Here is a 27336-nt window from a genome sequence, read left to right as displayed (position 1 = left end):
ATTCTTTTTGTAATTTCACCAGGGAGGTGGAAGAATATTATGTACTCAGAAAAAATATAGAATAAGCTGAAAGAAACACTTTCAGTCAAGAAATAATGCAATGCCTACGAGCCAGCATTATGGCAGTAAGACAAAGACAATAATAAAGCCTGTTTAGGTGACTCACAGCTATAATTTCTGCTTTGCATCTCGTTTTCACCATCAAATCCTTGTCACACCATGATAATGCTTTATATTTATGTGGTGTCTTTCATCTAAATGGCTTTCCAAGTGTTTCATGTCTTGCTTGGTGTGCAGCTTACATCAACCTAATCCATTACTTTAATACAGATATTTTTGTAGTGAAATAGAGCTGCTGTTCGTGTCCACAGAGCAAAGGCTGTGCACAGCCTTAGAAGTAAAATACCTTTCAAATCTGCAGAGAAGATTAGGGAGATGTAACACCAAGTTGCAGTTTGCTTTGGCCACACCATTTTCCATTCAGTTGCTGCAGTGGAGGGTTTGGCATAAACTGATTGTGCTGAGGTTCAGTTTTTCAGCCCTTCAGGGGCCCAGCTCAGCAGGGCAGCACCCTGGGCCCTTGGCATGGGAGGAAAGTGGCTGCAGGATCAGCAGCACCACTTTGGTCACTGCACAAATGCAATTTCCTCCTTGTACTGCCCCTGCCTTGAGCACCAATGACTTGGGTTATCCTTCTCTGGCAAACTGGGCTTTGTGTCCCGCTGAATTCCACCTGAAATGCTCATTTCTGACATTTATGAGACTCTCATTCCTGACTGATCCAAATGCAGACCTTTGTGACCACTCTGAAAATTCATTTGTACTTGGAGATGTTCCAGGTACAGAGCTATGGAAAATGCTTTGTTTCCTTGGCAAATAAATCCTGGGAGCTCAGGTGCATCTGTACTGAATGGTAGCATGCAAAGGAAAAGGCAAAAAGAGCAAGCAGGTTGCAAGAGATTCTATAACTTGTCATCACATTCTCAAGAAATTAGACAAAATATGATCACAAAGGCAGTGGGCTTCAGTGGAGGGAGATAATTGCAATAATACAATTTCTCTGTGGAATTTCTATCTCAGACATATGAATTAATACATCCCATTATTTCCCATCTTTTATGATAGATAGAAGAGGAAGCAAACACGTGATAGCAGCACAGAACACCTTCCACTGGAATATCACCCTGATAAATGCAAACTGACACAGACTTTTTAATTTGTTTATTCCTGATTGGGAATCACAGCGTGCAGAATCTTAATGAGCCATTGGGTGGTGATCACCGACCCCAGGCACGTTTGTCTTGCTTTGTGTTTTTGCTGCTTGTGGCAGCTCTTTAATTTGGGTGTCAGTGCCCCCTTTGAGACAGTTTTTTAAAGGTGCTGTTTGTGCTGCCGCTGGACAGGAGACACCCAGGTGATTCTGATGCACTGAAGCTCATCTCTTCATCTGCTCTGAGAAGTCAGTCAGCAGAATCTCATTCACTACAGGAGCTTTAAATGAGGCTGTGAGATAAGAATCTGATTTTGTGTGGTCTGGGTACCATTTCCAGCAATGTGTGGGACAATGTCAGTGCCTAGATTCTCAGGTGATAACATTTTGCAAAGTGATTTTTTTGCGTGCTGAGAATCTGACAAGGTCTTGGGACCATCCAGAGGAATTTTCTGTAGATAAGAGCTGCCAGTGCGCTGTCCCATCAGTTCATTCCAGAGCTCAGGGTGCAGGAGGATTTGGCTCAGTGTTACTCCTGGCTCCAGCAGGAAACCACCACTAAATTCAGCCTGCAAGATCCAGGGAAGGGAGGAGCAGTGTGTTGGACTCGCCTCTGCTCAGGCTGTGTTTGAGCACAGCTGGTTTGAACATTTCTGCTCTCCCTGCCATCCCTGTACTGACTCCTGTGCTGTCAGAAGTAAAAGCTGCTCCTTGTCACCCCCCAGGACCTCCATGGCCCGTGGAACCACTCTGGTGATCCCTCACAAGAATTCCAGCGTCCTTATCTGCTCCCCTCAGTCCATCATGGTGGCAAACATCGCTGACTTGTTACATTTTCCAGTCTATTTATGCATCCTCACAAGCCTCACGCTCTTCATCTACATCCATCACTACATTTCCTCAAAATCTTCCAGTTCCCCATTAACTGCTGTTCACTCAGTTTCCTTCTAAATTTCTATCAGTCCATTTTCTGTGTATTTTGCCACATGATTTTGGGTACAGAAATAGAAGAACTGCATCTTTTTTCTCCCCTATATTTCTAAAAGTTTAAAAATGACAGAATTGCTAAAATCTCTGGGCTGTATGCATGACAAGCACAATAAATAACAGCGTGGCACATCACAGAGCAGGTTAACCTCACATTTCAGATGCTCAGAAGCAGTAAATTCACCCAGCTCCTTCCAGCAAACCCGCTCTGGCCCAGGGTGTTCGCCTTCTAAGTTATTAGTGCTCAAATGGGTCCAAATGATAGCAGTTTAAATAAAGTACTGAACTCATCTACTTTATTCTTAATTTATAGTGGTGCTTAGGGGATGTGCAGATATTTAAAATGAGTAAAATCAATTAACTTGTGATCCAATTATTTGTCTTAGCCACTGTGGGGTTTTATTTTAGAGCACTAGTTCAGATTTTCCCAGTTAAGCTTTGAGAGTACAAACCTTTCACTGTGAAATATGAGGAACCTGTGGTTATTTTTTTCTCTGTTTACAAGTCTAATTCCTATTTTTGCCCTTTCTTGGTTTTAAAATTCCCTTTTTTACTTTTATTTTTGAAAGGGACACGGTATAAGTGAAACACATTTTTCTAAATGTTGGGAGATTTATCCTTAAATAAAGGTGACTGAACAGACAAAAGAGTTCACCTTCTAGATAAAATACACTATATTTTTCTAGGCCACACGGTTTCACAGTAGATATGTGTCTTTTGCAATCACAAATCTGTGATTTATTACACTTTTCACATTATAAATTTAGAGTAGACCTCTGTGACAACTTCTGTGGTCTGATCATTCTACTTTTCCATCCATCTTGAACAGGTTTTAGTCTAATGTTCCAGACAGCTCCAAATATCTGTGTTTATATGGCTGTTTCCAAAATGTGGAGGACGTTAGGGGTGAGGGTACCACTGTAGCTGGAATTGTTTGCCTTGGCACAGCCTTTCCCTGGGGATGTTGGCATGTCCTTGACCTGCAGGAGTGCTGTGCCCCCAGCAGGTCCTTGTGCCCCTTCTCTCTGCACTGAACTTACTGGGAACTCTTCCTAAGCAAGGAGAAAATAGGGATACAGAAGAAAGCCAATCCCAGCTGAGATATCCTTGATTTAGAGATCCTCAGCCTGAAATTCCATCTTTTTTGAACTATCTGGCACACCAGGGCAACCTTTTCCATCACAGTCTGGCACTGGTGGGGTAAAAAGAATAAATTTCTTGTACAGGCTTCACAATATTATATCTGAAGTAAACAGCCATATCTTTTAATATTTTACCTTAACAGCTCTTACAGTTCCCAAGGTGAGCTAAGGAGTACTGAACACTTAATTGAATCAGACTGGAGGATTAAGGAAAAGATTTTTCCCCAGGATCAATATGAATTAGGAGCAGATGCCTGGTGAAATCTAAGGTTTAGATTCTTCAGTATTAGGCTCCTTGAAGTCTGGTCACCTTTTTATGCAGCTGAATGGAAATTGTTGGGTACTGAACACTTGTGGGGAAAAATTCTGACCTTTATGGTTCTGATGTCTCATATTATACATGCTCAAGTTGGGACAATATGAAATAACATAAAATATCAATCGGGCTAATTGGTTATTTTCAATCAGAGTAAGAGGTATCCAAGTCTGCTTGATGGTGACAGCATTTGGCTGAGCTGGAAGGAACACAATCTTGGTAATCATTCTTCTGTTATTTCCAAGATTCTTAATAGAGTTTTCCTTTTAATTTGTTTCAAAGCAAGTGAAAATATTGTTGTATTATCATTTAGAGTTAATTAAACTTCAAATGAGCTTAATGAACTGTCTGAAACAAAGCTCAATCACAACCTGTTATATATTATCCATCAAAATCAAAAGAATCTTTAAATTCTTTGTTGGATACACCAAGGAAGATAGAAATAGCCAGTTATTAATGTCATCCTTTTATGAAATCAGGTTGAAGGCTGGAAAGCTTGAATTGAATGCATGCACTCAAATTATACAGAAAAAATGAAAAAGTGTTTGGAAAGATAAATCCAATCTATTGGGAAAAGAAGAAAAACAAAGCTAACTGAACACAGGGGAAGACATAGTCATCTTTTCTTTATTTTCATATGAGGAAATCCACTTTACCTACTATTTGTCCAGATTGGGAAATCTATATATTAATAAAATGCCATTTTCAGGATTCGTATTTTCCCAAATTCTGCTGCAGTGTTATGACTTCTGGTGTTCTGTAAGACAGGGGAAAAGACATTTAGTTTATTCAGGTCTTGAAGCCACTTGGGTGACTCTTGCCCTTGGGTGATGCATTGTCACCAACGATGCAGCTTTAAAGGAGCACACGTACAACAAAACCTATTTGTGCCATTAAAGTTTGTAATTTTGGACTTTTGAAGGCTTAATCCCTAGAAATGCTAAGATTTCCTAATGATCTGTAATGGCAGTGCTGATGTTCAGCACTTCTCAGGATTAGGTCTGTTATCAGCCTGGTTTATCCACCTCCAAAGCAGGTATTATCTTATCACTCTTCTATACAGTGCTTTTAGCACGTCAGCCTCAAGTACTTGAAAGGTGAGGAGTGTTATTAAGTCTGACCCTTGCAAGCTTTTCCAATGGTTTGCTTAATGTTTTTTTCCTACATAAATAAGAATGATGGAGAATAAACTAGAATTTTCTTGCAGGGTTGAATCATCCAGCAACGCATTTCACAAGGTCATAAAAAAACCCTTCCACTACAAAAAGAAAGCAGCACTGACTTTTTGTTATGCAGACAAAGTGGTAGCATGAGGTCCAATTATTTTTGAGTGTCTTAGAGCAAGCCCTCAAAAAATGCTCTGGGAATGGTTTTTGTGAGATCTCCTTTGTGTCTTGATAACGGTGCAGTGAAAAATAAATGTGTGTGGGATAATTAATGAAAAAAAAAGAGTGTGAAATACAAAACTGGATTTATTTGTAAATAAAAGTGATTTGAAGACAAGAGTGATCTGTACAGGGCAGATTTCTCTTCCCTCAGTTCCCTTTCTGGGAATACATGCAGCTATGCAGCACTGCAGGTCTCTTCATGCTTCACTTTCCAGTAATAGGAGCTGAACAGTCTTCTTGTGATCAGAACCTTCCCAAGCTCCATCCCTATCACATCACTGCTTATCTGCCATCTATTCAGTGGAGAGCAGCTGAAATGTGCTACCTCATATTTCATAACTGAGAATGCATTATTTAAAATTTTGGTCAAGTTTTCCATCTTCCTCCTGCTGGGGTAAATAATTAATGCTGCCTTGGATATTTCTTGTGTGTGTGGTCATTAAGTGGAAATAGTAACGATTTCCTCTGTGTTTTTTTCCAGTTCCAGGCCACAGTGAAGGAGGGGGTCACAGGGGTAATAGTGAATTTAACTGTGGGTGACCGGGACGACCCCGCCACGGGGGCGTGGAGAGCTGTCTACTCCATCATCAATGGGAACCCAGGGCAGAGCTTTGAGATCCACACCAACCCCCAGACTAATGAGGGAATGCTCTCTGTTGTCAAGGTAAGAACAACCTCCTCCTGCCCTGTATTTTTGCTGTCAGGTTCATCCCCTGGGTTCACTGAATCAAACAAGGCACAGCAGAGATAGGTTATTGGAAGATATAAAGTTGGCTTCCAGCCCTTGTCCAAACTATGTGTATAACCCCTTCTTGTGCCACAGTAACCTTATTTTTTTAGTCACAAGGACTGCCTGTTCCTAACTGTTGTGCTTAAATAACAGCCAGGGTTGCAGTAAGCATTACAGTTAATAATGACATTTGACAACAAAGTTTTGTTTGTTGCTGGAGGTGCAATTAGAATTCAAGAGCCCCATTTTGTTTGCACTCAGAGAACACATGCAAGTTGTAGGGAAGAAAGGGACATGGATTCAGGCAAAATCCATGTTTCCAAAGTGGATTGGTCCCACATTTCTAAAGTCTCATAGGAAAATGTATTGCCTGTCTTTGTATGAAGAAAATCCCATGTGTCAAATTTAACAAATATAAAAAAGAAGAAGAAAATAGCCCTGTTTGCTGCCTGTGCCAGAATGCTCTCTTTTTGGTTACAGAAGAGGCATTGTCAATTCTTAAGACAAATTCATGTGTTTGCCTTTGGTTTCAGGACAGGAGTCGAGAAAGCAGCTTGTGTTATTGTCATGAGTAGCTACTGAGTGTGACTTGTTTGTTTGTTAAATGCATGCGACATATAAATAAACATGTGTAGATGAGCACGGAATTGTGTCTATGAGGTATGGCAACAAAATGTGAGCTCTTGGACAGGGGGATGTCTCCATGGGCTTTGAAGTCCATTATGTTTATTATCTTCAATGCCATTTAAAACTGAGTGTGCCTAATCCTCAAGTTCCATGTGTTCATCAAGTTCCATGTGTAGGGAGTGTTGTTCTCCCTTTCTAGATAATTCTGCTGCCTGTAAGTTTGCTGTGGGCTAAAGGAGAAATCATTAAGCATTGTCTTTGGCCTTTCCCCTCTGATCTTCTGCTTTGCAGCCTTTAGACTATGAGATTTCAGCCTTTCACACGCTGCTGATCAAAGTGGAAAACGAAGACCCGCTGATCCCAGACATTGCCTACGGCCCCAGCTCCACGGCCACCGTGCAGATCACCGTGGAGGACGTCAACGAGGGCCCCGTGTTCCACCCAAACCCCATGGCAGTGACCAAGCAGGAGAACATCCCTGTTGGCAGCGTGGTGCTCACGGTGAACGCCACCGACCCGGACACTCTGCAGCACCAGACCATCAGGTGAGAGCAGTGCTGTCACTGTGATATTTTTATTTGTCTCTTATTTTAGCTGAGAGGCTTCAGAAAAGAAATGTAAACAATAACTATCTGATGGCTGTGGAATGTGGTCTGGAAGTTGTTTAGCAACAGATGTATCTTTGATTGGTCCATGTAGATTGTTTCTACTTAATGACCAACCATGGTCCAGTTGTGTGGACTCTCTGAGAGTCGCAGGTTTTTGTTATTCATTCCATTCCATTCCATTCCATTCCATTCCATTCCATTCCATTCCATTCCATTCCATTCCCTTCCCTTCCCTTCTAATTTTCTAATAGATCTTTTCTCTCTATTCTTTTTAGTATAGTTTTAGCATAGCATTTTAATATCATATAATATCATAAAATAATAAATCAACCTTCTGAAACATGGAGTCAAGATTCTCATCTCTTCCCTCATCCTGGAGACCCTCAAACACAACCACACAGTTCCCTCTCATTTTCATCCTCCACCCAATGGGGATGGTCTTCTGTGCCCAAGAATTTGCCTGCCAGTGCAGAATTATGTTTACTTAGTAAGAAGTTACAATTTATATTTTGTCCTGCAATTAGATTCTGTTTGTTGAAAAGACAGGAGTGCATTAGACAAAAAACAATAATTTTCCACACCATGAGGTTCCTACAGTAGAACAATCAAGAGCCACAAGGAATAGACTTGGCTTAACATACTTTCAAAATTACTTTTCACCTGTTTATTCCTCTTCATTCATGAGAGCCAGGGAAGATATATAAAAGTTTAAAATGTCTATAGAAGTGATGCATCTGTTTTACATAGGGTTTAAATCAATTTATGACCATTTATAGTGTCCCTCAGTAAAATAATGACCACCCATCTACTTTCAAGAGCTCAGAAAATATTTCACAGTGAAAGACTGAAGCTAAAGGAAGCTAAGACTTGGCCTTGTGCAGATAAATGAAAATAAATTATTATTTCTGTGCTGTAATAATATAATCCCACACTTGTGCCATGTTTCAAGGAGCAGACCTGGGTATTATGTGGTATCATCATCTTCTATTTTGATCCACCTGATTTGGTCTTTCAGCTTCAGATTCTATGAAAAATGGAAAAAAAAAAACAACCACTTTGTTCTCTAAAACTAAATTGGCTTTCTCAGCATTTGAGAATTACAGGTTAGGCACTACCACTAAAACCTACAGCTGTGTTTAATTTTTCATTTCTCCTTGTAAGTATCATTTCCCCCAGGTCTCAGTGTATATAAAAGGGGATAAACTCCTTGTGAGAATGACTTCAAAGCTGCAGCTGAACAATGGCTCTGTCAATCCAGACCATAGGCAGAGATCTCTCTGCTGTCACAGGGTTATTTAGCAGTGATTGTGCAGTCCTTAAAGAAGGTTTGACACGTGTACTGTTCCACAATAAAGAGAGCTGCTGATCTTGGAGATGTTCTCTGTCAGCAGCAAGTCTTGGTGAAAATGTCACTGCAAAGGACTTGGATTTGAATGATGAGGAGGTGAATTTAAGCAGGGGGGGTGTGCTCATCTCTGAGGAAGGAGGGAAAAGGCAAGGCAGGTAATTAAAAGTTTCAATTCTCTGCATCACCTGAAAGATAATGTTGTTAATAACATTAATAATTCAGTTTTTCTCCTTTGACTTCTACCACTGAAATACCAGTTTATCTGCAGGATGATTCTTAGCACATTGTTTCCCTTGTTCTATAAATGGATTTATTTATAGAATAATTTCTTATTCTTAAGTTTAGTTTTTCTCCAAAGACCCCTTACTTCACACACAAAAATTTGTGTTTATGGATGTAATTTCTGTTGCTTGTCAGACCCTCAGCAGTTTGTCTCAGAATCTGGCTTGTGCAGGTATTCATTTCCTTTGGGTTTTGGACTGAATTTAAGAAATTAATTAATTGATGCCCTCCATAATTTATGTATTTTCATGGGAGATGGGAAAACTAACATTCATAAACATAACACCTGATTTTGTGATGCTAAAAGAAAAAAACCATGAAAATGTAAGGACTTCGTTATCAAAGCCAAAAATCCAGGAGCTATTACCTGAACTTTTCCCCTTGACCCACTGATTTTGCTGAATTTCTCCAAACTACATAAACCTGAATTTAAAGGGCATCCAGTGAGTCACTGAATACTCTTCAATTTGCTTTAAAGGCAGTGTAAACAGTTAAGAAACATAAACCTGTTCTGCAGTTCAGCACACCTCACAACTGGCTGCCAAGAAACCCCCAAATCTTGACCAACTCATAAGATAAATTTTCCCAGAAGTTTTACTATATATGCATAGCCAAGCATGGAAGGCTTGTAGTCAAAAGAAAGATTTTTTTGCCTTTTATGTGCAGAAAAGAAGAGAAGAATTAAGCTAGACTGGGCTGGGAATGAGGAATGATCATATAAAGGAACTATGGTGATGGAAGTGGTTGTGTAAGCTAGAGGAAAATAATGCAAGTGCAATGGAAATCTGGGAAATGGTAGAATGCACCAGGAAAAGGCTAATTTGAATACCTGTCAGTCCTATTGGTGAAATAACAGGAAAGCATAAAGCAGCATTTTTAAAAGATGTTTTAATGCTGGCAGGTGTTGAAACACCTGGGTGCCAGCAGTGAAAAAGATAGACTGGTATGAGAACAGCATCTGGAATTAAAGACAGGGTGAAATTCCATGTATAAAAGCCAAAACCACTCACTGCTTGGGGTCTGGTGAAATATTTACCTCCAATTCCCACAGACAGGTGTGTGTTTAGGGTTTGGGACCATGTGCAGGACTTTTACAGAGCACTGATTCCATATCTGTGGTTCTCAGACTGTAACTGTGCTATCAGTCCTTGCTGTGACTATATGGTAAAATAAAGGCCAAGCAGGGTCAACACAGGCTCCTAAATGAGTTAATTGAATATTAATGACCATGAGTGAGCAATGTTTTTTCTGTAAGAAGCAATGAATGCCAGATTTGTGCTGTGTGAACCAGGTACATCACCCCCAACAAAGTATAAATCTCTTCAAAATGGGCAGACCAGCAGAGAATTAGTGATGTTGGTGGGCTTTGGGTTCTTTTTTTCAGCCTGTTACAACTGAAATATATCCAGCTTCAGGGATATTTTTAGTTAATTTTCCGTATAGAACTTGTAGAAGGAGCTGCTGATTATTTGTAATCAGGAAATTTAGTTACTCTACTAGATATAACATGATAAATGCATTTCAAGACCAACAAAAAAGAGTAGAGAAAGCATTTTTGCCATTGTCTGCAACTAGATTGAATTTATCCTTTGAACAATGCAGATCTGAATCAGAATTGAATTACTTATCTCTGAAAAACGTGGCTTACTTTGTAAAATTTCCTGAAGACAGCTGTACTTTTGAAGCAATTTTCCTTCTTATTCTTCAGCTTCAAGTGTTTTTGCAGGCTGAGGAAGAATTTCATTTCAAAGCTGAAACAAGCTGGCAAAAAAATGTGTTTCAGTGAGAAAAATGAGACTCCAAATCACAGACCTGGGGCTGTGGCTGTTTGTCTGCACACGAGGGGCAGAACTTGCACAGTGCCAGCTCTTCCCTTTCTGTTGGCATTAAAATTCCAGAGGAACTCGAGGCAGAGATGGGAGCATCATCCTGGAAATAAGAGGTGGAAATCAGTGTTTGTTCCACTCTCCTTGTTCTTAAAAAGAACCTGTTCAAGCTGGGTCCCATTTCTCAGATCCATTGACCTTTCTTTTTTTGCTTTTTTTCTTTTTTATTTTAAGCACTTAAATCTCTCTCCAGTTTCCATCTTTTCTAGAATTAAAAAAAAAAAATGAAAGAAATCCAGCAGGCCCCAATTTAATTATAACCCAACAATTTATTAATAGAACAGTAATGAAGTTTCTGAAATTTGATTTCTTAATCAGGGACCATTGTTATTTTTGTGCCAGATTTGAGAGTTTAATTTTGGGTACTTCTTCCCAACCTCTGAAATTTTAATCAGAAGTTTTAAGTGTACATGTCAATGAGAAGTTAAAGGCCAAATTTAATAACATTTTCTACCTTGGGAAATTAAAAGAAGAACCTCACTCTGAAACCCATTATTAACAGTAGATCTTAATTAAACACAGTTATGGTTCTCAATATTTGACTGTGTGAAGAGATTGGTTTCAGTATTTTTCCTTTTTTGGGACTCAACAAGTGCAGAATATTCAATAGTTAAACTTTTAACTACGTGTAAATAAGTTGTTTACTGCAGTGTATTTGTAATTTTTAATTAGAGCAGTGTTGTTTTCTGGTTTTGTGGCTTATCATGGCAATATATTTTTATTACCTACTGTGCTCTTGGATTTTAAATTATTTATGTAAACATATTGTTTATTCTCAGTAAGCAATGTGACTCAATGCTTCAGAAATATCTTCATAAGAAAAGTTTATTACAGCTCTAAAGCATATCTAATTCATTAAGTAGAATTAAAATGCAGCATTTGAAGCTGGAGAACTTAGAACCCAAACTGCACCGAGTTTCCTGGGAACATGAAAGGCTGCAGAGATATCTGAAGCTCTGTATGCAAATAAGGTATATATTTATGTGTAATATTTATAGCAAGCTGCCCCACATAGTACAGGTGGCTCCTGGAAGAACAGGGACACTCTTTCCAAGTCTGGAAATAGGAGCAAAGTCATTTATTATTGTCAGCATTTCCAAATAACAGCTACTGCTCTGTCTGGAAGGGGATAGACTCTTTCTTAATGAAAATTGCATTTTTCTGTGCTTTAAACTAAGTATTAATGAAGCTTCATGCTGGAGCATCAGAGCAGAGGAAGGAGGAGACTGAACCCAACTGAATTAAGAGTGATTGTGGGTTTTGCTGCCTTGAAGAAAGTTGTAGTGAGTCTCTTCTGCCAAGCCTCCAGTGAAAGGACAGAGAGAGCCCTCAGTTTCCCAGAGGAGGTTCAGATTAAACACTGGGAAAAAATTCTCTGCAAGGGTGGTTGGCATCAGAATAATCTGCTCAGGGAGGTGGAGAGACAGGTCTGGAAGAGTCAAGAGGTACCAGGATGTGGCACGTGGAGATGCAGACTAGGAGCTGGATCTTGGTTTGCAGCTGGATCTCACAGGTCTCTTGCAGCCTTGATGATCCTGTGCATGGTTTGTGTTCTCACCAAGAACTTCTGGATGATGGGCTGGTCAATGCCTTTGGGAACAGGAATTGTTGCTGCTGGGACTTGTTTTGTTTTGGATGAGATCATCCTGACTTTGGGGTTGGTGCCTATGGAGTTGGTGGAAATCGGTGGAAATGTTGCAACCCCTGATTGATGGCAGCCATGATCTTTGTCCAAAAAAAAGAAAAAAAAGGTTGCCTAAAATGCTATAAAATAGTGCTGAAACCACACTGAAATGGATTCACAGCTCAGTAAGTTTCTCCCAAATCTCAAATGGTTGAGAAAACTGAGGAGAATTCTCTGGGAAAAGGGAGTGTTACCTCTGTTCCTCTCCTTGCCTGCCAACCTTCACCCTTCCACACAAAGAATACATAAGCCATGAACCACAAAGACAATTCAAAAAGCCTTTTTCATGTCTCTTGCCAGGATTTTTCCAGAGATCCTGAACCCCCGGAGAACAAGGATGAGGCTTCACATCACATTGCTCACAACCACTTAAGGGATCAATTTTGCATACTTTGTTGCACATCAAGCCTTTTTAAAGCACTTTTGTTGCTGGTGGAGGTCAATAAATTCGCTTTTTTGGGATACACTCCAATCACTTCCAGAAGTACTACATAATGAGAGAGGGATAGGAAGACTTAAAGAGTGAATGCTTAGGAAGCAACACACTTAGTCATGGTTAAATATGTCTCCTAGAGTCTGAAGGACTTGTCTTTGATTCCTAACAACAGGAGATTTGTTTTCCTTGTGCAGACAGAAGAATAGCTCCATTGTTACAAATGAATGGCTGAGCCATGCTCTCAGCATGCAGCAGCAGAGTTTTTCACTGTAAGTTATACCCAGGAGCATCTCGAGTTGGCTCTGCAGTTTTATTGATGGCCTGCCTGAACCCAGCCACTGGGAATTTGTAGTGCATCTCTGGATCTGAAGTTGCTGTGTATTGAGCAGTGTACACTGCTTTTCTCTTCCTTTCTCTTTTTTAAGTTAGACGGAAAGGCAGGGAGAGACGGAATCTGCTTGAAGCAAAGAAAGGTTTTTTCACTTCTGTCTTTGTGAACTCAGAGACACAGAAACACCAACTCTGGAGAGCTGTGGGTGTTGGGATGTCCAGAAAATAATGCCAGAAAAGGGGAGATTTAATCAACTCTGAAAGAATGGACTTGGGCAGCTCCCTTGAGCTGCACAACCACTGCCTGTAATTGCAGGTTCTCAGTGGCCACTGGCTCAAGAGTATTTTACACAGCAGTCTTTTTTCTGACACTGTTCCTTGAAGGTGTTAATACTATCTGAGTGGGTAATTATTGTGTTGTTTGTATTTTACTATCATAGAACTAATATCTGAAGGAAAAAATAGTAAAAACTTGCATTGTCTGGTTTTTGTTTTTTGGCAGTTTGACCAAACTGACTTCCACTTTTCATTTACTGAGTAAAGTAAATGACCCCTCTTTCCCCACATAGCAAACTCTTTAGGCCTACAGCAATAAGACAAAGAAATGAAATTGTTTCCGGAGCTGTACCTCCTTTATTCTCCTCTCACACCCAGAACCACACTGATGCAGCTCTGGAAGGGGGAAAATGGAGCCAAATCAGCCCCAGTTTCCCTGTGCAGAAGGTGGTTTGAAGGGAAATAAACAAAAATTCTCAGGTGGGAGCTACAGAGATGGGACAGAAGAGAACAAACGACTGGAATTAAATTCCACTGCTGAGAGAATTGAAACATCAGCCAAAGCTGGACTCTGTAAAAGCCATGGACAGCTCCTGGTGCTGACCATTCAGGAGAGCCAGTTCCATCTCTGTCAGCTCCCACAGCAGAGCTGCAGAGTACAGGATGTGCTTTTCCTCCCAGCTGGGAGCAGATGTCGATAGCTGCCCCCCAAGCCCTGTCATTCAGTCCCTGTGTTGCTCACAGGCATTCCCTGGCTGCTTTAATTTACCACCAGCCTGGCAGCACCTCCCTGCTGGCAGGGCAGAGTCCCTGGCATCACTGATCCCCAGCTGCTTCCAGTGCCTCTCACAGCCAGGGACACCTCCAAGTACCCCCTCATGTTTCTTTTTGTCTTCTTTTTAGGATATTCTCTGTGCTAGGGCAGATATTTGACCTCTTCTTTACTTCCTTCTGCTGTTGTATATCTTGGTTTTCAGTGCTTGAGGCCAATCCCAGCTCACCAGCTGGGGTAAGCTTTGTTGTAGCAGTTTTTGCCTTGCTGGGAGGTGAGGGAGCTTCTCTTCTTGCCTTGGTAATGCTCATATCTCATCTTCTCTGGATTCTTGGCTCTTCCTAGCAGTTCCCAAGGTTTGAGGTAGGTTAATGTACATAACCAGGTTGGTACAGCTTTATTTCCTTGTCCTCTCCAGGAGGCAGAGCAGGGGGGAAATTTTCATCCAGACTGAGTGAGGCTCTTCTGAAAAACAGTGTCCCTTTCCTGAGGGGAGAAAAAAAAAAATCAATCTCTCTCTCCTTGATTGGTCTCTGAAATAGCAGAAGTGTCTGAATTAAATTATTAAAGGCTACCTAAAGCAGGGGGCCCAGGAATTCTCAGTCCATGATTCATGGTTTTGCCCAGAACCCAACTACCTGAAGCTAGACTTCATCACTCCTGACAATACTTGCCAAAAGATCCTGTTCTTAAAATTTTCCACTGCTCCACTCTGTTGGCATAAATCATACCTAATATGTTGATATTAAAGCTGTGGATGATAGCATTGAAAATCTGTGTTTCCATGAAGTCAAATAAGCCACAGTCACCAATCTCAACTTGCCTTGATATTACCTTTAGAATCCTGAATTCTTGATTAATAAGGATGAATGTAGCATTTAAGGGGAGTTTAATTAGACCCTCTGTCTTTATCCTGCATAACAATATTATGCCACATTATGATTTCAACCGTGTCAGCACTCAGAATGAATGGCTGTGAACTGTGAAATTATAGGGCACATTTTTCATGTCACTGCCTAAACAATATTGCAGATCTTCTTGAGAAATATAACAATAGGATCTATCAGTCACAAGTTATGCTTGCAGTGGAAGGCAGATCCAGACAATAACTCACTTTGTCATTACTGTTCTCTTCTAGCCTCAGAAAAGGCAGGATTTTTTTCTGTGGAAGAAGTAAAGAGTATCTTGATTATAATAAGTTAGCTATCAAGTTTGAGGACACAGTGTGAGGAGTCGTGTTGTTGGGGAAAAGGGTGGTATGAATTTCTCTTAATGTTTTAAAGCTATTGAATTCTGGAGTCTCACTCAGCTGGGTTTGATCGTGTGTGAACGTCTGTGTGTAGTTACAGCTTTCAGTGGTGCTTTGATAGAAATTTATTTGGGCTGGTTATAAGTGTGATTGGAGCTCCAGGGACCAGTGGTGTTTTACACGATGGCAAAAGCTCTAAAACCAAGCACTGAAACCAAAGATTTCCAGAAAGATTAGTGCTGCACCCAGGCCTGAATCCTGCCATGAAGGGAAAGTGTCTAATTCAGCAATTCAGCTCTTTGAAGCAGGTACAGATCTGGATGGCATGAGCAGACAGTGTCAGGCACATTCTGGCCATATTTCATTAATTCACCATCTCCAAACTAAGGATAGAATAAATCATGGGCACTTCCAATTCAGTGGCAAAATTCCTACTGAATCTGGGAGTTGTTTTCCATGTAGGAGCAGGAGCTTTCCCAAACACACAGAATTCCTGTCCTGTGTTCACAGCCACTGCTCAGTGGCAAGGCAGCCCCAGCCTGAGCATTTCAAGGTACAAAGGCCCCATCTCCTTCCAGGCTCGCTGCTGGTTAGCCTTGGAGTGGAATTGAAGTTCAGTGAAGAAATTGTCAGAAGGTTTAAGCACTCATTTTTACTAAATGGAGCTCTGCAATGTTACTGTAATAGGAAAAACGCCTTGTAGAGTTCAATTGGAATTTTTCTATTAACTTTGTAATAAGGATGCCAATTTCTGCAAAATAGTTTCTGAGTAAGAGTGAAATTATGCACTTTGTTAAGCAGCAGTAAGCCTGCAGATTCAGTCTTGGTTCAAATGTGAATTACTAGGGACAGACTTCCTGATTTTATGACCATTATACTCTAGGTAAATATGCCTACAGAGACATGCATGCCTGCTCTACATAAAGCCAGATAATTATTATCCATGGAATCTCTTGGGCAGCTCCTCTGGGGAGTGCTCAGCTCCACCCTGGAGATACCAACCCTTCTCACCCAGATTTCACTGCATACTCCCAACCCTGGAGAATTTTTACACAATGTCCTGTTTTAATGGCTCTGGCAGAGAACTGTTTCCTCTTGCACAGGGGAAATTTCCACAAGAATTCTCATTTCCTAAGGCCCAGCTTCTCTGGAGATTCAGCCCTGGGTTCTTGGTAGGACTTACACAAATGCAGCCCCAGCCTTCATCTGATCACGCTTTAGGACTAAAATAAGGAATTTTTCTATTAGTAGGGGAACAAGGTGTGCAGAATCTAAGTTATTAACCAGTGTTTGAAAAACATTTTAGCCCAGAAATAAAACAACACTGTCTCAGTTTTGCACATGTCCATGTCAAGGGTGTTAAGTCAGTAGACTCATGGAAATTGCTGCAGAGTTTAGGTTTTGAAGTGCCAGGAAAAAGAAAAAGAAGGAAAAGCCCCTAATGGCTTTAATCTCTGTATAACTGTGCTTTTGAACAAGTCCTTCTTTGTGCAGCCAGGTGAGGCTTTTCATTACAGCTTCTGTCATTTCAGAGGGGAAAAAAAACCCAGATTCTTTTAGTCTTACAAGTTTTGAGGTTTCCAGGTTTTTGTCTGTCAAATTGAAACATTAAAATTCACCTCACAATGATGTTCTGGACCTGCATTGAAGGTGGCTGGCAAAACATTCAGATCCCAAAAGTCAGGGGAAAAGGGTGAGAGAAGTTTAACTCCTGGGTATCCAACCCGGGGTTAACCAGCATGAAGGAACTAGGGCATCACAGAATCTTAGGAGATTAAATACATTCAGTTCCCAGAGCACTATATTTGTGTGCCCTGAATGCAGTGGATATCAAGCAGAAAATAAAGCTATATATGGCCAAATAGTGGAATACTGGCAAAATATTTATTATCTTATTATATATATATTATATATATGACTTTATATTTATATTTCTATTATCTATATATTTATTTATTATTTTCTACCAAAGTATTTATTACATATATTATATTTATAATATTTATATTTACCTCAAAATATTTAAATTTTTTATTTTAAAAAATGAAATATTTTTAAAGCAAAATAAATAAAAATAAATTAAAAAGTAAAATATTTACCTCACTGGCACCACTCTGCAATAAAGCAAGGCCTGGATAAAAAGTTTATCATCACTGTCAGGGTGGTAAATTAAGGTTAAACAAGCAACTGTAAATCTTCCATTTCCTGTTTTTTTCAGTGCTTAAGCCCACAACATCTAATGAAAGCTCTTTTTGTGTCATAAATGAATAGTGCTTTGGATCTTTCCCCTCTAACCTCTTCACATTTTCCATCACTGGCCAGCAGATCTCTTAAATGACACACATTTGTCATGTTGTTAATATACGTCTGAAGGGGTTTGGTTATTTTGATGATGAACATGATATAGAAATGGTGCTGTGCAGAGTGGATTTGTTGTAGGCAGCACACCAGAGCAAGCCCTCAGATGCACACAGGGTTTGTACCCTGGCAGGAAAGAAGCTTTTCAACATGCAAAGGGATATTACTGACAGGTTTTGCCTGGATCAGGTTCAGCTCAGCTCCCAGGATCAGCGTTTCCCTTTTCCTTCGGCGAAGTCTGGATTCCAACGTGGATCTTTGCCACTCAAGATTAGCCTGTCAGATACATGAAAACACATTTATAATCAGCAGGTTAGCAGCCACCGCCTCACCAAAATGAGTGTCTGGAGGGAGCCCTGCAGCAGCAGCAGCAGCACATTTGATCCTGGCTGTCCCATCCAGGTTTAACCAGAGCTGGGGACTGAGCTGTGTGCTCACAGCAGAGGGAAGGAGCAGGGCTGGGCTGCTTCTCTGCCAGGCCTAACCTGCCAAGAAACTCAGAGGCTTTCTGGAGTCAGCAGAGCATCATTTCTGTCCCATCATCTCCGTGCTCTGCCTTGGGAATAGCTGAGTGTCAGGAATGAGCCCTGGGCAAGTTCAGCCAGCTGGGGAATGCCCCAGCTCTGGCAGCACAGGAAAATACTGTCACTGCTTTGCTGGCACCATCAGCTCCTTCACAGATTTTCCTTCTGAATTGCCACTTCGTGCACAGCCAATTTATTGTATGGCAAATTTTGTCCTTTTTTAGGCTGTCCATTTTTTTTTTTTTTTGGGGGGGGAGGGTGTTGCTAGGCTAAGAAAATTCAAGCGACCCAAACCATTCTAGGATTTCCTCTAGAGAAGTAAAAACTACTTCATGTAGTGAGGGATAGGATGGAGAAAAGTCTTTCTGTTAATAACTCTGAGTGCCTTGGGTGTAGCTAGGGATCCCATGTGTCTATGTTCAGACTGAGACACAGTTTGTGTCTCTTCTGTTTGTGTCATTTGTGAACATTTTTTTCTTTCTAAATGTCTGTCATTAACAGGAAATTTTGTTAATGTGTAGTACCAAAGGAAGAAATTCTACTAAATCTCCAGGAGCTAATTCCCAAAATGTCCCCCTTGATATTTCCTGTCCTGAGAGAAAGGCCTGTAATAGTTCTAGACTTTATTATTAATTATTTTCCCAGTGGTAAAGTGTTATTCCCTATTGCTGGGATATCCAGTGTCCTCCAGATTTATACTAGACTGCAATTCTTTGTAAATACTTATGAGAAAAGGCACAAACTGTGCTGAAATGATTACTTGGCACTTTTGTTACCCTTCCCTCTTGGAAATCCATTTGCAGAAAGAGACTCCCTTCCTTCTGGAAGAGAAGAGTCCCAGAGCCAGTGGTGGCCAGGGCTGGGATATGTTTGGGTACGTATTTGGATGTGTTTGGAGCCACATTTGGCTGCAGGTTTAGGATGTAAATGGTGCTGCTGTGCCCTGCCCTGCCCTTCTGGGAGATGTTTTGGGAGCTGTTTCCAGGCCAGGGGTTCCTGTGGGACTTTGCTATCAGCCAGGGCACAGCTAGGGCTTCCTGGAATCTGCCAGAGCAATCCTTGGCTGGGAGCAGCCACACTCCAGCAGGAGTTGTATTGATCCAGATAGATCAAAACTTCCCAGCCTGAGCCACTCCCAACCTCCTTTCTGCCCATCCCTTAGGGAAAAAAAGAACTGGAGAAGCTGTAAAATGTGCTGTTTCCCAGCTGTGTTCAATCCTGACATTTCGCTGCTGAATCTGCTGGGCTCTTTTAAAAATTTCCCAGTTTTTCAAGAGCTACCAGAGCAGTTCTTGGACAGTGAGAGCAACAAATGGATTTTCAGTGGGAGCACAGGCACAAAGAACAGGCATGTGCAGAAACTTTGATAGAGTTTTGCTGCCAAAATCCTTCTCTGGGTAGTTTGTAAAAGACCCTGAAGCTCATCTGATGCTGATTAGCTTTTGAGGCACAATTGCTACAATGAGAAAAGTTTTACTGATTTGCATGTGTTGACTATTATTCTAACAGTAACAACCTGATTATACCAGTGTGTTAGTCCCAGATATGGTGTATTATTCCCTAGCTTTAGGAATAATTCTGATAGTTATGGCCTCTGGCTTCATTTAACCATAGCCCTAATCACTTCTGATTAAAACATACATAAATGAGTTTGTGGATTTTTTAATTTTTTTTTTCTTACACCTCAGCTTCTAGGAGGGTTTTTTGCCCCAAAGGAAAGAAAAAGAGAAAATTAGGTTTCAGCACAGAGAAATGTTTGAAAGACTGTACAATAATAATGAAAAATATTTTCATTTCCAGAACAGTTTATTTAACCACATCATTAATACAGTTTTATTATTTTGATTTGATTAATTGTTGTAGGTTTTGAGATTGGATTTATTTTATTATTCGAGTTGCAATGACTCTCCTGCTACTTTCTTCATGTTTACCAAGGGGTTTACACCATTATTTCTCCACACAAATAACTAATTAGTCAACCATTTTCTCATTTGACATTTCTCAGTGACGGGGGACTGCAAACTGAATTTCATCTCATTTTTCATTCTGTTTTGATGGTATCATTGGAGATGGAGGATTGTGATGAAAGCCAGCCTGTGAAATCCCTGTTGTGACAAACAAAGCAAGGCTGAGATGAGGAATCTTTTAGCTCAGATGGGGGAGATGGGTGCATGGTTTTCTGCAAACAGGAGCAAACCCTGCCTGCAGTGGGGCACAGCCTGCAAACCCTTCCCTCGGGGCCAGGAAACACCTCCAGGGCTGAAATCTCCGGGGTCAGGGCCAGGCTGGCACTGGAATTGTGCTGCCTGCTCAGACAGGATTAGGGTTGAGTCTTCTTTTTGTCATGTGTGAGATGGTATTTCTTGGTGGGACTCAGATGTTTATTTGTCCTTATCTGTGTTACAGTCCCACAAACTGTGAGTTTGCACTTCACTCTAACAAATTAAAAATGGAGACATGTCTCTCTCTACAAGGCCTTTAAAGGATAAACTGTCTAATTAAGAAATGACACCTAAATTATTTTTACTTTGAACTTAGTATCTAACTACCTGTGTCCACAATGGGGACTTTTTTATCCAGTTACAGAAAATCACCCAAACCCAGGGAGAAGAGGGTGAAGAAGGAGCAGCCTCCACCCTAAAACTTCTATCTTCCTTTATATCTATTATTGTATTCTAAACCCTTAAACTCTGAGTTTTCCACCCTGTGATATCACACACTTCTATCCAAACTCCACACCAACAATCCCAGTTCTGTCATTCCATTTTGGAAGCTTCTCCATGGCCTAAGGTCAAAAGAAGTGTTCTCTTGGGGATCAGTGCCTGTGTATGTATATATATATATGTGTGTATATATATATACATTCCCAGCCTTGGAATGACACACACAAATATATATATATATATATAAGATTTTTGATGGTTTTTGCCCTCCCCAAAGCTCATAACCCAGCCCAGCCTGGGAGCAGGAACACCTCTCTTATCTCATGGCCAAAAAGCAGAAAAATTGCAGTGTGTCCCCAGTAATGAGTGTGGAGCATGGTTCAGCTGGAGAATTGCTGTGCTGCAATAAGGTTCCCTTTCTGCTCTTCCTGGTGCCATATGCTGCCCTAATTAGTGCAGGCAAAAGGTAATGAGAGCACAGTGGAGAAGAGGGAGCTCCATGGGAAGCAGGCTGATCTCTAAAACTCTGCATTATGTCATCTCTATATAGAGCACAATAGAGTTTTAATCCAGATTTTTATGTTGCACTTATATTTTGGGATGGTTTTTATCTTTCTCTGAGAAGCACCACTGCTTCCCTGGGTTTGGATATTTGTGCTGTAATTGCTGCTCCAGTCTCTCCCAAAAACCTGTGAACCTTTTCCCAGGGGTAGTGCCTCATGTTTTTCAACCAGCCTTGATGTAGAGCTGTTTATAAATTTTAAATAATTTCCATATATTGCTACTCTATTTTAGTTCTGCACCAAGTGCATATTTTGATTTGTGCTCTGCTCTGCATCCATAACTGCATCCATCTCTGTGTCTCTCTGGAGCTCTGTGTTTCAGGTGTGCACTCAAACATTGGAGCAGACAATTTCCAGTCTGGGGGAGTTGTTTTTGCTGCTCTCTTTGCAATACTTGGTTAGACAACACCAGGACATGAACCCAGAGCAGGGAGGTCACAGTCAGAATATGTTACACCCACTTTCCCTTCCCTCTTGTCACACAAGCCCTTGGGAGCTGAGAGCTTTTGGCACAGTTTAATCTTTTTTTTTTTTTTTCAAAAAAAACCACAATGAAATAAACTCCATGAGCAGCACTAAATTACACTGCTGCAGAACAGAATAAGACCAAAGCAAAGAGTAATTGGCACAGCAGAGAGCCCAGTTCTGTGCACATCTGATACATCACTGTGCTCAGGACTGAGGATACAGCAGGTACGTGTTTAACCACCTGAAAATGGTCTGATTTTAAAAGCTGCTGTGCAATCAGATCCCACCAAAGTCAAAAGTGGGAAGTGAAGCTTTGCATTCAAAACTTCTATTTTTGTCTCTGTTTTTATGAGGAGTCCATTCTAAACCTTTGCTAGCAGTACCCTCAAAAAAAATTGAACAAAAAACAATCATCCTAACTGTACTGCAATATGCTCTTACAATAAGTAAAAATGTGGTGGGAAAGACAAAGTGCTACTTTTACAATATCCTGTGCCAAATCACAGGTTATACAATCCAGGTTTTTATTTGCACAGCCAACACTGCTTTGTAGAGCAATCAGGGAAGATAATACAATCCATTTTACATTCTCATTACTTTAGAAGTGTTGAATCTTCTGAAATGGTTTCGGGGTTAATTGAGAATTTGCAGTTTTACAATAGACTAGGAATTGTTTAGGCTGCCCTTGTTTCATATTTTTGTGCATACCTTTGTTGCAAAGTTATAAAAACAACAATAAAAGAAGAAACGAAGAAGTGAAATGAAATGATCTGCATTGTTTCTGTTCCAGGCACTCATTTTTGTGGGAGATAAAGCTGAGGTATTGATTAATGTTTAAATGGCTATTAAGAGGAGGGAGGTATTGGGTTGATGGAACATCTCACTGTGCACTAATGCTTTCCTTTGATTCTTTCCCACATATTCCCTAGGGGATAATTTCTGCTCCTGGGGAAGCCAGTGGTGAAATTCTGAGTTACTTTTTTTGCCAGCATAAATAAACCAACTCTTTTCCTTATTTATCTTTTTTTCTGCATAAATTCCAAAAGTTTCTGGCTTCCAAATCTGCTCTTTAACTTATTTTATCATCATAAGAGCTCATAAAGAGGTGTAATTTTTCCTGGCTGTATATGCTGAAGTTTTGATGCTCTCTCTGGCTGCCTGAGCACCTGAATATTCTTGTGCACCACAGTCAGCCCCCAGGAAATTTCATTTTTCAAGCCTGAAGCAAAGTTGTGATAAAAAAAGCAGCAGCCTGGGCAGGACTGTCTGTCAGCACTTAGAGGCTGGAATTTTATTTCATTTTACTTTTTTTTTAACACCCAACAATGTGTTGTTTTTGTTTATTCCTTCATACTTGCAATGATACTTTTAAATTTTTTTTTTTTTTTTGCAACATTATCACACAGGACTTTGAGGTGAATTCACTTTCAGGTGAATGCCACTGTGAGGCACTGCCTTGGCACAGACTCATAAAATAATAGCAGGTTCCATGTCAATTACTAGTAATTTAAAATGTCTATAAAAGGTTGTATGGTGGTTTATGACCTATAACAATTCACTACAAAAAAGATAAACAGGTTATTATCCCAGGTATTGATTATATGATTGGAGTTTTGGTTTAAAATATTAACACATTTAATTGGAGAGGGAATTGGTATCAGTTAATTCAGCTCTGGGTTGTTCTTTACTTAATATATTTAGCTGAGTAGAGAATTAGGACCTAATCATGAACATTCTTTTATTTATTGCTTCAGTCAAGTTCAGGGAAGTTCCTGGGGTGTAAACTCCACAATCTCTCTAAACATTTCCAGTTTTGGGGGCTGAATATTTGTGCTGATTAAAGGGAAAAAAGCCCACCAGGGAATTTCATATTGGAGACAGCATTCCCAAACTCTGATTGAGGCAACGTGGATGTGGTTGGATTTAAGCAGCAGAAGGAGGAAGCTCCAGGTCCCAGAGTGCAGAACAAGAGTGTGCAAACAGGGCTGGGTGTAACCACCTCCTCCAGACTTGGTGAATTCATTGTCTCACTCTCTTCTTGCTACCATTCCCCACAATTTAGAACATTTCCAGCTCACCCAAAGTAACTAATGGTAAGGAGGAAAAAAAAAAAACCACTAAAAGATAAATTAAAAGGACAGTTTCTGGTCTAACTGGAATTTGTAGTCTGGAAAAAGGAGGTCTGTGATAGGATTCATGAGGTCAGTGTGGGTGCAGAGCCTGTTGGAAGTGTTCTGGCTGTATAACACAGCAGTAGGAAACAGGTCCTATATAATGTCCTAAATATTGATTTCTCTGCTAAACTTTGGGACATATACATCTCCAAACCTCCAACAACACTGAACTGTCTCTAAGGCAAGGCCCAAGCTTAAATTGTGTTTTTGCAATATGAAGAGATCCACTGTGAAAGCCACAGAGTGCCCAGGCAGATTCCTGTGCAGCAATGCATTTTTTTGATGTTCAGATCTATAATTTGCTAACAACTTCTGCACTTTTGTTCAGGTATTCAGTGTACAAGGACCCAGCAGGGTGGCTGGAAATCAACCCCACCAATGGCACCGTTGGCACCACGGCAGTGCTGGACAGGGAATCTCCCTTCGTGCACAACAACATCTACACTGCTCTGTTCCTGGCCATCGACAGTGGTGAGTGACCACAGGGAACAAATCCTTCATTTCCTGCTTGAAATGCTCTCTTCTGAAAGCTGCATGTCATGCCTCAGGTTTAGCTTTTATACTTTTCACATTCTGTGCTGCTTTAGTGTGTGGGTCTGGATTCACATCAGGGGATGGTGAGCTCTGTGCACAGAGCAGGGACACAAAACAATTCCTGCTCCAGCTGGGCACCAAGGACAAGTGATCCAAATCTCAGCCCCAAGAGCACAAACCCCGTGGGCTGGAGAGAGAAAAACAAGCAGGATGGGACTGCAGGGGCTGCAGCTGGGATTGGACACTGAACTGCAATGTGCACATGGAGCAGAGCTGAGCCCAGGGAGAGACCCCGGCAGCGCTCGTGCATTTTGGGACCATTTGGGTTCATCTTGGGTTCATTTTGGGACCATTTGGGTTCATCTTGGGTTCATTTCAGATTCATTTTGGTTTGTCTTGGGTGCAGCCCTGGCTGGGCTCTTGTGCTGCCCAAGGTGGATCCATTGAGGAGATCCTTTTAATAAATCCCTGCTTTATTCTGTAACTCCATCTAGTCTCTGCTCTAGCTCAGCCTTCCCAAGGCATCACCTGTGTAAAATCAACCACGTGCTGCAGCACTTCTCTGCGTGGCCACCTAAATGTATGAGAGACCATTTTGGAAACAAGAAGAAAGAGGAATTTACTTAAAACTTCAAATTTGTAACAGCTTTAATTTACGTTTATGCCTCACAGATTTATGTCTTAATGCTAGGTGCAATTAGTCTAGAAACATTCTTGGAAATGTAATAAATCATCCTAATCAGAGTTAATTTCTTCACAATATTTGAGCAGTCAGCATGCCTGAGGCACTTAAATACCAATAACAACTCATCCTTGATATGCTGGATTATAATCTACTCAATACATTGACAGTGGCAATAAAAACACAACTAAACTCCTTGTTAAAATGCAACCATTTTTGCATATTGTGTGTACTAAAGTTCCTCCTGTCAAATAGAATCCAAATTAAGCTATCTAGGGACAATTCAGAGAGTGACTTAGGAGAAGAGAAAGAAAGAGAAAATCCTGAATGTTCCAAATCTCCTGAGCTAAAGGCACAAAATAAATAAAAGATTTGCCTGTAATATAACAGCTAATATGCTAACACTTTTTCACAGCTGCAGCTGGTTTAGCCCTGGTGATGAATTGTAAAATGCTCTTTTTAAGAGAGTAATTTTACATTTTTGCAAGCACATGACTCAGGGAACATTTGCAGGGCCTGACAGGAGAAAGAAAATATCGCCTTAAGTATAACAGAAAAAAATTCTGCTGAGGAGATGATTTACTTATATATTAATATACATATTTTCGTAAAGAAATTTCTGGGGGAAAATGTAGCACTAAACATATTTCTGTCTTTTGCTTGCTATGGGATTTTTTTCTATTTTTAATGCATCTCAAAATCAGGTGCACTGGGAAATGTCAATGAAAGTAAAAATTTGGGGTATTACTGAGGGGTTACCCAAAGGACAAAGTTGTGTTTTAAAGGTGAAGTCAGATAATGTCACAGAGAATAGATGGAAAAAAGAGATGAGAGTTTTTGACTGTGGGAACCAGCCTGAGTAATGTGATTTTGGGTGACACCTTTATGTTGCAACTTAGGCCTTGCTCATTTATTCTAAACCCAGAACTTCACTGCTTTTAATTCTCAGATTTTTTGTTTCTATTCTGGAAAAGTGGGAGAAGGGGAAGCTGTGCTGAACAGCAGAACAAAGGAATCCTGTTCACTTGGGATTCTGAGCCAGCACCTGATTCCAGCCCCTGTAATTGTGTTTATTTGTGATTGTGCAGCTCTGTCAGTGCAGGAGTTCATCTTCTCCAGCATTATTGACTCCTGTGAGTGCAATGATTAGAAACCACACGTGTACTGTCATGCTAAGGGGTTAATAATGATCTTTTCCTGCCATGAGTAGCCCTGCCACACGTGGGAGTGGGAATAAACAGCAGAACTTAATTAGCTGATATTAACCTTGTGCCCTGCATCACCTCTGCATTAATTACCAGGCAGCTTGGGGAGCAAATTCAACTTAGAGATGGGCTGGGAAGTGGGAAAATTTCCTGCTGGCCTGGATGAATGGCTCTGGCTAAAGCAGCCAAGGAAGTTTTAGAGTTAATCTCACTAGGTTGGGGGTCTGCCTTGCCCCTGCAAAGACTAAATGTATCCCTGGGAAGTGTTCCCAAATTTGTTTCCAGGCTGACACTGTGATCTAGCACAGCTGGGAGACCCACTTTATCCCTGCAACCATCAGAGCTAATGTCCAACTTGAAATATTGCATTAGATGAGAAACCAAATTGTGGGAAAATTATATTAAATGAATACAGAATTACTTCAGGACTCTAAAAGAAGGTTATGTTAACTTAAAAAGGGGAAAAAATCAGATTGAACATAACTATCTGCACCTCTTTAGAGCAGCATTGCCCACAGACTGCAGACCTCTCTCTTCAGGTTAATAAGTGGAGCCTGTCTAATACCAGTGAATATGCCTGGGACTTCTCAGTGAGAGGGCAGCCAACAGCAGGATTAAGAACTGCCAAATGAAATAGGGTAATAAAGTGAAAATTTAGAGGCATTTCCAATAGAACAAGTAATTTGCTTGGGCTAACTGACTTGTGGTGAAAGGGAAGGAGAGGGGGAAAAAGAAATGCTTTAGCAGAAATTCTTTCTTCAAAAGCATTCAGTGGAGGTTTTTATTTCCTTCGGCCTCTCAGCTTATCTCTGAGTCAAATCTGAGATGGCTCCTGAGATGGCACAGGCACTGAGGAAGTCTGAGCTGCCACAGGCTTTCCTTCCCTTTCCTGGA

General features: G+C 40.6%; 1 protein-coding gene across 4 annotated transcripts in view; it reads left to right on the top strand.

Annotated features, from left to right (window-relative positions):
• CDH13 (cadherin 13) overlaps nt 1–27336 on the top strand; it is a 435704-nt gene that overhangs the window by 380604 nt on the left and 27764 nt on the right. For all 4 annotated transcript variants that reach the window (XM_064386249.1, XM_064386248.1, XM_064386250.1 and 1 more), the window contains 3 exons: nt 5525–5707; nt 6692–6945; nt 24350–24492. In XM_064386249.1, the coding sequence (XP_064242319.1) occupies nt 5525–5707; nt 6692–6945; nt 24350–24492 (580 nt within the window). The remainder of the gene's footprint in view (nt 1–5524; nt 5708–6691; nt 6946–24349; nt 24493–27336) is intronic.

Source organism: Passer domesticus, chromosome 12, assembly GCF_036417665.1.
Source record: "Passer domesticus isolate bPasDom1 chromosome 12, bPasDom1.hap1, whole genome shotgun sequence".
Classification (NCBI taxonomy): Eukaryota; Metazoa; Chordata; class Aves; order Passeriformes; family Passeridae; genus Passer; species Passer domesticus.
Note: the sequence above shows the minus strand (reverse complement) of the source record. Positions and strands in the feature narration are given on the sequence as shown.